The sequence below is a fragment of the Labeo rohita genome, chromosome 22, assembly GCF_022985175.1.
Source record: "Labeo rohita strain BAU-BD-2019 chromosome 22, IGBB_LRoh.1.0, whole genome shotgun sequence".
In the NCBI taxonomy this organism is placed as follows: Eukaryota; Metazoa; Chordata; class Actinopteri; order Cypriniformes; family Cyprinidae; genus Labeo; species Labeo rohita.
The window spans coordinates 57,866,383-57,877,889 of record NC_066890.1 but is presented as its reverse complement, the minus strand read 5'-3'; the positions used below and the strand labels follow the sequence as shown (position 1 = coordinate 57,877,889).

Below are 11,507 nucleotides of genomic sequence, written 5' to 3'. Positions count from 1 at the left end.
TCATTACACACTTTACACACTTTGAAATAAAGAGCCTAGTTCACCCAAAAATGGAAATTAGCCTATGATTTACTCACTCTCAAGGCATCCTAGGTGTATATTGGGCTGCACGATAAATCACATGTGATTGTCATGCGCATCTCGACAGTAGAACTTCGACAGGTTCTGTGATTAGTAGCAAATCTCCATCACGTGCATTCAGATGGAGTGGAATTTAATACACAGGGTCTTAGTTCGCTGACAAGCTACGCAATATTATGTTCATAATCGAAAGCGATTCATCTGCGAGTATGAACATGATATTGTGTAGCTTGTCAGCGATGTAGGATGTACGCATGCGTATGCGCCGGTGATTAGTGACAGAGCGAAATGAAACACCAGTAACGAATTAGAAGTACAAAACAAAACAAAAATCCATAAAGAAGAATGTTGGAGGATTTCAGTATAAACCAAGAGAAGACTGGTTTTCTTTTGCTAAAGTAAGGAAACTTTGCTTCCTTTGCTCCTGTAAACAAACTCGCATTTCAACTAGCATATTTACACCGGCGCATGCACTACACAAACGTCCTACAGAGGAGCTGTGTGAGGCACATTTTATTATGGATGGATGCGCTTTCTTGCACTCCTTTTGAACTGTTGAACAGAAACATTGCCATGGAAAGCGTGGAAGAGCCAGAACATTTTTTTAATGTTACTGTGATTGGATTGGTCTGAAAGAATGAAGTCATACACATAGGATGCCTTGACGGCGAGTAAATCATGGGCTAATTTAAATTTTTGGGTGAACAAACCCTTTAAGATAAAATCATGTAAATGATGGGTGTGATACATCACTCCATAGCAAGAGAGAAAATGCTCTAAATTCTTAGCATATTGTAAAAAAAAAAAAAAAAAAAAAAAAGATCTGTAAATGCACATCTATAATGTTGAAAACAATAAAATGTAGTCCATGGAACTTGTGTGTAATATTCCAAGACAAGGCATGCAGTAATAGTTGACACAAATGATAATTTACACTTTTGCTCTGTGATTTCAATCATATATTGTGAAATGTCACTATCACACTATAAATCCCGTCATCTCTCTTTGGTGATCATAATTTAACTTAATTGCATTTCCTTGTACTTGATCTTTGCACAGATCATTGTATACTCACTCTGGTCATCAGTGTGAATCAATTTGCTTATAAATTAACAGCATTAAAAGTTTCTTGTATGCTTTTGGAACATTTCCAGTATTGAAATGAAGGGTTGATGAAAAATGATGGGTTTTACAGGCCTGTATTTTATTTTTGCTGTTCTGTTTGCATGTCATTCTGAAAATGCTGTATTTTTTAAGTATTCCAGTAGGTCCAAATAATGTTATGACAACAAAGTGTTGTTTAGTCAAGAAGTCTGTAAAGAGTATTATAAGAACACAGATGTTTTAAAAGCTAATTTTTATTATTGTGATATTCTTAAAGTTTTTTACAAAAATAAACTGTTGAGAATTTCAAACTTGTGTTAAGTTCATTTCATGCTGGTTGAACTAATAAAAAAAAGTTTAGTTTACTTAAAGAAAATGTGGAAACCGATTGCACAAAATGTTTTAAATTCCCATAGCTAAAAATGGCAGATTAAATCCATGTTGAGAATAACAGCATTTAAGATGTTTGCACAACACAAAATAACACTGTTAGTTAAATAGAATTAACAGAGTAATCTTACTATTAAATCTTAAGTAAGATTAGTAAATGTCCTGGAGTATGTTAACTAGAAATGACATTAAACTAACTTGATATTTATTAGTTAATTTACTCTGTAAGAGTTTGCTTTCTTTACTTTAAACTGATTATTAAATTAACTTGAGTTTTACCTTTAAGTTTGCTTTAACAAAATAAGGCAATCGGTTTCCAAACTTTTTTTAAGTAAGCTGAACTTATTAGGATTTACAGTGTAGGTGGCGTGGTCGGTATTAATAGACATATAGCTGTCGAAATCAGTTTTGGGGAAATCTTTCCCATGGTCAAAGTCTCCAATTTTCTATTGGTCAATTCCTGAGAATAACCTCAATGTTGCCACATTTGCGAGAAAACACAAAAGTTTTGTGAGAGAACGCATTTTTTTTTCCTCCCACCTGGACTTTTTTTCCACCCACTCCAATTTTTTTTCCCCACCACCATGCCCCTTCCGGGGGCCACGTGGAAAGAAGACCAAAGGCCGTTTTTTTTTTTTTTAATGGATGTCAATGGAGGAGAGGCTTCACTATGCTGAATAAACGGCTTTTTAGAGGAAAAAGCTAAAAAAGTAATAATAATTTTTATGTTTCCACAAAACCTTAAATAAGACAATGTAATATCAAAATAGTGCCTTGAGTATGAACAGTAAAGTGTAAAGTACAGTAAATAGTGTAAAAAAATATATGTTTAAAGAATGTTTTTTTTTTTATTATTATTATTTAATTCAGTAACAACAGTATATCAGGCTCAAAATAGCAAATACAAAAAAAAAAATATATATATATTTTTAAACAAACAAAAAACAAAACAACAACAACAAAAAAAAAAAAAAAAAAAAAAAAAAAAAAAAAACACTAATCAGTAAGGTATAAAACAGAGCTAAATTATTAATGGAGTATCACATTTTACTATTTTGCATTCACATCAGAGATCTGATCATGATCAGAGAGACAGATGGGCAAATTCACCTCTGACAATATAAAATATAGATGAATTTGTTAGATCTTTGTCTCCATGCCTACACAATTAAGATCCAGCCCCGGATGCCAGATCCCGTCAGAAAATATCAGTTTGTCCAGTATCAGAACAACTTGTCAGCAGAGAGGTCTAATACCCAAACCCTGTTAACAGGAGGTCTTGTCTGGTACCCAAAATACCCCAAACACTACTAACAGTCTTCTGTCAGCCAAGAAGTTGACTGAAGAAAAACCAGTGAAAGTGAAGGGCAGAAGCAGGAGACAAAGTATGATGGTAAAAAGGAGCAAAGTTTTTTGAATAGTCTTAGTTGCGTATGTCTTAATGCTCAGACTTTGTGTGGAGAACAAAATCCAACAAGTATTGTTATACCAAACTGGTTCACAACAACATCCCATAAACCTTGAGTTTCCATAAACATTCCCTTGTATCTCTTATTCATGAAGAAAAAACAGCCCTTGAAGCCACACAATCATAAGACTAAACAACAATGGAAAAAATATATAAAAAAAACAACTATAATATAATATAAATGACTAATCAATTAAGAATCAACAAAATGAATACATAAATGAATATAATGATTATTATAAATGATTATATGATTACATGGAATAATAAAATGATTGAATGATTATAAATGAATAAAGAATATATGAAGAATATATAAAGAGAAAGCAAAACACAACACAAATCTATGGTTGCTCTGGGGCAAAACACACACAGTTTGCATTTGAGGATCATCCGATCCTTCAAATGGAATATAAATGCAATTATGTCGTATAGCATAAAATAATATACAGATTACAATACAAGCAAAGAAAAGCAATATAATACTAATTCTTTTTTTTATAAATGTGCAGATAATTTCAGCAAGAAAAGCATCATACAGAGTTTTCACAGAGTGTAACAGTTAGTATGACAATGGGCAGTTCTTCAATTAAACACAAACTTGTGTATTTCTACAAACTTCTAGAAAAAAAAAGGTTGAAGAGTGCCACATAGATACATCTGATACAATTTATACATATTTCTCATGAGATATTTCAATTAATACCTGTAGAAACAGCAAGTATTTCATTCAATTAGCATGATATGAATAGAGCAACAGGTATGAAAAGTGATGTTTATTTGTTTTACATTAAAGGATCAAATAAAGATGAGAATTATTATAAAGATCAATGTGTATATTCTTTAACTTAATATTAAATGAAATATTTTTACATTTATTGTAATATTTAAAGACGTTATGTTTTACTGTTAACTGCTTAACAGCACATTGGTTAATTTCAAGAGAATCTTCATACTTGGGATTTCAGGCTCATGAGGAGAAATATGATTTAGATTTATTTTGAATGATGTTACAGTCATTGCATACTGAAGTTGTTGAAATTGACTTAACTCAATAAAGGCATGTTTATCGCATCTGTCCTGTTTGTAGTGGAGTCTGAAAATACAAAAGACAAATAACATTAAAAATTAACGGGATTTTAGAGGAGATTTTACATAAAGTAGGAACATGGCTCCTATGTACTATAGTCTGATAAAAGGATAACAAAAGAGATAAAAATCTAAATCATATGAGACAGAAGAGCAGTGTTTTTGGTTGTACAGTAGGGAGTAAAGATTATTTTGACCAATAAAAGTGTTGAGCAAAACAGTTGGGTAAAGAATCCACTCAGAAGCAGCATACTGATATGTGATTTCACAGCATTGTTAGGATTAAGACTGATTAAAAAAAAAAAAAAGTAAAATTCTGCTGATTTCTGGCATCTTTCTGGTCAAACAGACACTTTCTCATGTCCATAAACAGCTCAATGAAGCAAAATGTGTCTTGAGATGCATGTTTTAAAATTAAATTGGCAGCACATTAAAAACTGAGCACTCATGATGCAAGACTGAACAGTTTGGACATTCTGCAGATGGGCACACCATGAGCATCTACTTTGTCTGATTAACAGAAATCTGGAAGTGTTTTTCTGTCACATACATTTCCAAGGAAAACTATTTACAATGACATGATTAATCTGCAAAGTCTGTTGGAGAAATCTGTCTCTATTAATAAAGAACACAGTCAGAGACAAAGTCTTTAGAGATTTTATTCTTGCAAGAAGGTCAGACCATAGAGCAGTGAGTTCCACCATAGGTGTGACAAAAATAAGTGAGCGTGCTTCTCTGTTTTTATACCCTTTAGCCCAAGGGTCTTCAACTAGGGGTCTGCAGCAGCACTGCCAATTAATGTTTGAAAATATTTTGTTACAAAAATTAAAACATTGCTAAAAGTCAATTTTAAATATTAAACACCGTGAAACAAAAGCAAGCGCACCCCAGCTGATACTGTAATAATATAATATTATTGGCGAAACAAGTTTAGGAAACACTCCATTGCGCTTATGAGTTTGAGCTCTGGAGAATATTAAATGTCCTATTTACAGTGAGTTTTTGCAGCGGTGAGAAATGTAGCCAATAATGAAAATAGACATGTTTGTTGATCTCTTAAACGCAATGACCAATCATAGGCTATTTAAGTTAGAATCCACTTACCACTCAAAATGCTGGAGTTTCTGTTCGGTGAAGAGTTATGCTTGCTCTCATTAATCCTCATTAACGGCACGATGTAAGTAAGAGGTTTATTATGCAGTGTAGAGAAGTTTATTGATTTTAATGCAACGTTCTGCGATCGCGAACTGAGATGAATGACAGCTTTTATTGACTGGTGTAGTGCATTGTATACGCAGTTATACGGTGTATACCCAATTCTTTGTCAGTCAGCTTTGCGTATAAATCCCCTCTGATGCGCATCATTCAGTAGTGTCCTGCATTAGCCAAAATCGTGACAATCCACCACATGAATTCGCATTCAGAAACAATTTTAATACTCCGCATTTAGAGAGCGACTCCCCAATGCACGCAAATTAGGCTAAATAACATATATAGGCTGTTATTAGTATAGGCTATAATAGGTTGTGTAGTTGTCTATAGCTCTGTATCATGCTTCAAAAATTTGCACTTTGAATATTCAGAGAGTAGCCTTTCCCTACCTGTCGTACACGCCGCGTTGTCGAGTGTATGACACTAGGGGTCACTCTTGGGAGCCCAAACACCTCTGAAAACTTTGAGAAAAGGCCAATGAAATTGGGTGTGCAGATTTTGCATAGCTGGCCATGCCCCAGGCATCAGGGCATAAATAGGGCAGTGTGGGATCTGCTCATTCGTCTCTCTGTGAGAAATTGCACCCTGGCATCTCCTGCTCTGTAGCCAGCACAGACGCAAGCTTCTTTGTGCCACTCACATTCCGGGCGACAAGTTCGCTCCCAGGTGAGTGGAGGTCTACCCTCAGATGGTTCGGCTGTTTTGGAGTCGATTCGGCCAGGCACAGTTAGATCTGTTGCCTCACCAGAATCCACTCATTGCCAGTTGTGGTACGGCCTCACCGAAGCTCTCCCTTGGTACAGAAGCATTGGCACTCAGCTGACCGAGTGGTTTGCGCAAGCACGCTTATCTCCCAATTTTTGTTTTGATTAAATCTATATCTTTTTGTTTAGATCAAAACTAGAATTCAAATTAATTGACTTTCTTCAACAAGAAAAATATACTTTCATGCCAGGTTTTATAAAACAGTTTTCATAGAAATATTGTTTAGTGAAAGTTATTTATTTTTCTTTGGCTCAAGTTATAAAATATAGAACTATATGAACTATTAACCTAATTTTTTTAATTGGATGAATGAAAACTTTTTTTTTTTTTTTTTTTTTTTAGTGTATGTAAATGCAGAAAATGAGATTCAAATCAAAAACATTTTCCCCCATTTTGTGTCCCCCCACTTCTCAAACCAAAGTTATACCCTTGCAAACACAACCCTTTATCCAAACATTTCACACATTTTTAAAACAAGAATAAATGCTAATAATGATAATGAAAATGTATTATACTGAAATATTTGAGTTACTTACCAGAGACAGTAACACTGAATAACTTTGCCATTTTTCGTTCAGATCTGAAAATGTGTAGTTCATAAAGTCCAGAGTCTGTGGTTCTGGCATCTGTGATAGTCAGAGATCCCGTCTGATCTATTTTCAGTCTGCCTGTGAATCTCTCATCATTATAATATGTAGGCCTTTCTTTTCCATAGATTTGAGCTATGGGTTCAGCACTGTGTCCAAAAAAATACTGTATCACATCATCTTCATTTATTTCAGTAAGATCAGATGGTAGACTGATAGTTTTTTTCTTATCCACTGGCACTGGCTTAAATGTATCTGTCACAGCACAACACAGAAACATGAGAAATACATAACAGAAATAAGAAACCTATTACTATCAGAAATTAACAAAAGTAATACTAACAGAAGTAATATTGCAGTCAGATTCTCAGATATTTTTGATCACCGAATTAGTGGCATTAATTCACTAAACATTTTGATGTCAGTTTGTTTAACTATTTATGCAAGGAAACTATAACTCATGATTAGCTGTTAATTAATTGTATTGCACTGCATATACGTTATTTAATAATTTTAAAGTTAAACTGACCTAAAATATATTTTTTTTACAGTGAAAGAAATGAGTTACTCACCATACACAGTAACACCAAAAAATCTGAATGAAACACGGCAGCCTTTTATAATCTTTAATGTATATTGTCCATTATGTTCAGTTGTGATGTTTGTGATGGTCAGAGATCCAGTTTTTTTGTCTAGGTTCAGCCTGTCTTTGAATTTGCCATTAAGAACTTCATCATATATGGAGAACTTTCTGGTCAGTCCACTGATTGTAGCGATGAGAGTGTTTTTATGTAGCCACTGTATCAGAACATGTGTGTGTACTTTAGCATCAGTTTTAAGAATAAGAGGATCTCCCATCTGAACCACCTTTGGCTCGTATTCATCTGTCACAACAGCACACAGAGACAGAAATACAGAATACAAATTATAACAAGGACAATAAAAATACAGAAATTAACAAGTGACGATCTTCTGCTCCATATCTGCCATCAGTTTCTGTTCATTAATTCAGTATTCATATAATGTCATATCCTACCAGTAGTTGCATATTCATGACATTAAAATGCTGCTTGATATAGAACATCATAAACAAAACCACACTACACACATAAGACAAAAACACACAATACACAAAAAGCTTAAAAACCTGACAGTGTTGCTGTCAACTGTAACACTTACTTTTTAGTGGAGAACGTAGGCACCAACAGTACAACACAGAAACTGCTACAGTTGCAACAAAAAATCCAATCAGAACACCATAACCCATTTCATCTTTATCACCTGAAGACAGATCTGTAACAGCTAAAGAGAGACAGTCATTATTGTATATGTCACAATAACAAAAAGATTACAATCATAAAGCAGTTGGTTTCTTATAGGTGGTTCTAATCCATCTGTGTCAGGTGAGCTTATTAAAGTCATTGAATCACTTGTAAAGGAATTTATTGGATAGATTATTTTAAAATCAATCATAACTAATATTCCTTTTCTTTGCATGACTAACATTCAGTGTTGGGGAGTAACTAGTTACATGTAATGGAATTATGTAATTTAATTACAAAATAAATGTAATTGTTATTAGTTACAGTTACTGAGAAAAATGTGCAATTTAATTTACAGTTACATTTAAAAATGTTAATGATTACAAAGGGGGTTACATCTGAATTTTTTCACACACATCGACAGATTTAATTGACTTCTTTCATAAATTGCATTGACTGCTCTAAAATGAGACATCAAAGTTTCAGGAGTTTAGGACACAGAATAGGACACATGCTTATTCGATAACTGTTTTATTTCCTATTTGGGTTTATGCATAAACTTTATTTTTTAAGATGAATTGTTTTTTCCAAGGCATTGTTAGATGCCAGTGTTTCCTGTCGTAATTATGCAATCATTTGATGTCAAACCCAGTTTCACAGCTATTAAACTGGTGTTAAGTCTGAATTTGTGGTGGCGGTGCTTTAAATTAAATTATTACACGGCTCTGTGGAATGCTTTATTCTAAATGGTCAGTTGTGACATTCCAAGATATGTTATTCCCTGATAACAACTGGTAAAAGCTTGGGTTGCAAAGGGGCAGAAAAATTCTGGTAAATTTCTGGAAACTTTCCATGGAAATTTCATCCTGGGAATTTTGGAAATATTTCAATTTAGAAATTTAACAGGAATTTATGGGAATTTACAGGAATTTATGGGAATTAATTTGAAATTTGGGGAAATTTAGAGAAGCTGTATCATAAACAAATATAAATTTCAACATTTAGTTTGATCATAAGCTGACATGCATGCAAACTAATACAAATTTTAAAAAAATATTTTTTTTTTGGATTTTTTGGAATCTGTGATGCTTTTTTTCTGGGATTCAACTTAAAAAGTCCACTGTGCTAAGCTCCCCAGTTGTTTTACCCGGGATGAACTGCTGAACATTCGGCAGTACACACCACAAAACCTCCTACCGGATTTCAATTGTTTGGACGTTTTGCTGAAGGTTGTAGAGACCTGGCTGAATGACGCAATACCGGATGGCGCGCTTCACCTGCCAGGCTATCAGCTGTTTAGAGCGGATCGCGGCGCAGAATCAACAGGGAAATCGTGTGGTGCGGGACGTGCTTGAAAGGTGGTGTACGGATGTAACGGTGTTAAATAAGATGTGCTGTTCCAACCTAGAAGCGTTTTTCATTGACTGTAAGCCATTCTATTCACGCAAGAGTTTTGCTTGTTCATTCTCATAAGCGTCTACATTCCACTGCAAGCGCACGTGAGCCTAGCTTTACAGAAACTCGCGGATCAGATCACCGAATCAGAGACCGAACAAAAACATCCAAGACTCTGTTTTAATAATTCTTGGGGCTTTTAACAAAGCAAATCTCTCCCGTGAACTGCCCAAATACAGTCAGCATGTTACATGTCCCACCAGAAACAGTAATATATTGGATCACTGTTATGCCACATTAAGGAATGCATATCACTCTGTCCCACGGGCAGCTTTAGGACTCTCTGATCACTGCCTGGCAGTGTTGGGAAGGTTACTTTGGAAATGTAATAGGTTACAGATTACAAGTTACTTAATTTAAAATGTAATAAGTAGTGTAACTTTTCAATTACTTTATTAAAGTAACATTACTTTTAATTACTTTTTGATTACTTCTCTAAATTTCTGATATTTCCACCTGTTAATGATTTTGAAACATTTAAACCAGGCAGAGTAAATGTTACAGTAACACTCAACACTGATTACTGTCAGACTTTCAAAATTCTTTATCACTTGAATTAAGATCATAATAAGTAAGGGATAATATACATTCTTACTTTGCAATAACAACTGGCTGAATGGACATTACTTCACACAGCTGCTTGATAGATTATTTAGATGTTTTGTGTCAAAATTATTAGACACGAAACACTGATCTGAGTTGAAATATCTCAGCGCAAAGCTCCCATGAAGAAATCAGTTGTTAGCAAATGGCAAGTTCAAACTAGATATTTTAGGGATACAGTGCAGTCATACCAGTTTTCTTACACAACATTTCACCACATAAATAATTAAGGTAGTTTGTTAGTTATCTTATAATCCATTACAGTGTACAAAAAAAAAAAAAAAAAAATGTCAGCAGCTGCGTTTGTATGAAACAAAAGAGCAAGTAATATTTTATTAGCTAACCAAACGCAAAGCTTCCACCAAGAAAAATTATCAAGCACAGAGCACTGACTTAAGTTGCCCCGAATGAGCCTGAGCTGTGTAATAATTGAATTTAAAGCACAGCCACCACAAATTCAGACTTTTTGTTTGTTTGTTTTTTTTTACTTACATTTTTGGGCTTTTTATGCCTTTTATTGTGATAGGCAAGTAAAGAGATGACAGGAAAGAGCTGGGAGGAGAGAGGGCAGCGGGATCGGCAAAGGACCTCAAGACGGGAATCGAACTCAGGTCACCATGAGCGCACTTGTGCTATATGTCATAACAAAATCATAACATAAATAACATCATAATAAGAAATGGTTTAATAGTTATTATACTGTGTTTGAAATCAAATGTTTGCATAGTTATGACAGAAAACACTAGCATCTAAGAATGCCTTGGGAAAAAACAGTCTTAAAAAATAAAGTTTATGCATAAACCCAAATAGGAAATAAAACAGTGTCCTATACTGTGTCCTAAACTCCTGAAACATTGGTGTCTCATTTTAGAGCAGTCAATGCAATTTATGAAATAAGTCAATTAAATCTGTAAGCGGGGGTGGGTGTGTGAAAAAATTCAGATGTAATTGCCTTTGTAATCACTGTCATTTTTCAAAAGTAACTAATTTAATTACACATTTTTTCTCAGTAACTGTAACTTATTACAATTACATTTATTTTGTAATTAAATTATGTAATTCCTTTACATGTAACTAGTTACTCCCCAACACTGCTGCCAGGTTTATCTTATACCATCCTACAGGCAAAAACTTAAATCTGATAAACCTGTAGAAAGACTGTAAAGAGATGGACCAACGAAACAGAGCGGGTTTTACAGGCCTGTTTCAAATTTACTAATTTGAGTGTTTTTGAAGCTGCTGCAAACGATCTGGATGAGCTCACAGATACTGTAACGCACACATCTTCAACAGATCTCTGGAGTTGTGTGAAGTCCCTTCCAGCTTCAAACGCTCCATCATCTCCGTTCCAAAGAAACCCAAGATAACAGGACTTAACGACTTCAGACCTGTGGCACTAACATCTGTCATCATGAAGTTGTTCGAAAAACTGGTTCTGGCTTATCTGAAGGACATCACGGGACCCTCACTGGACCCCCTGCAGTTTGCTTA

The 11,507-nt window shown here is 34.4% G+C and overlaps 2 protein-coding genes across 3 annotated transcripts in view; one reads left to right on the top strand and one right to left on the bottom strand.

Annotated features, from left to right (window-relative positions):
• Positions 1-11,507, top strand: part of LOC127153746 (uncharacterized) — a 242,600-nt gene that overhangs the window by 150,531 nt on the left and 80,562 nt on the right. The window lies entirely within an intron of this gene.
• LOC127153744 (uncharacterized) lies at positions 2,576-10,776 on the bottom strand. 2 transcript variants are annotated; one of them, XM_051094985.1, is made up of 5 exons: positions 10,509-10,776; positions 7,876-7,998; positions 7,269-7,580; positions 6,646-6,951; positions 2,576-4,139 (listed from the first exon to the last, which is right to left on the bottom strand). In XM_051094985.1, exons 2-5 carry the CDS (start codon positions 7,961-7,963, stop codon positions 4,090-4,092), a joined length of 756 nt encoding a protein of 251 aa, XP_050950942.1. In that variant the 5' UTR covers positions 7,964-7,998; positions 10,509-10,776; the 3' UTR covers positions 2,576-4,089. The 2 variants fall into 2 exon arrangements, with proteins under 2 accessions (XP_050950942.1, XP_050950941.1); XM_051094984.1 differs by lacking the exon at positions 10,509-10,776 and having other exon boundaries at positions 7,876-8,213.

What these genes read in the sequence shown, in the direction of transcription:
- LOC127153744 (XM_051094985.1), bottom strand. Translation starts at nt 7,963, where the DNA reads ATGGGTTATGGTGTTCTGATTGGATTTTTTGTTGCAACTGTAGCAGTT. An exon ending in CCTACGTTCTCCACTAAAAA is followed by an intron (nt 7,581 to 7,875) that starts GTAAGTGTTACA and finishes CTGTTGTGACAG; the next exon opens with ATGAATACGAGCCAAAGGTG. An exon ending in TTTTGGTGTTACTGTGTATG is followed by an intron (nt 6,952 to 7,268) that starts GTGAGTAACTCA and finishes GTGCTGTGACAG; the next exon opens with ATACATTTAAGCCAGTGCCA.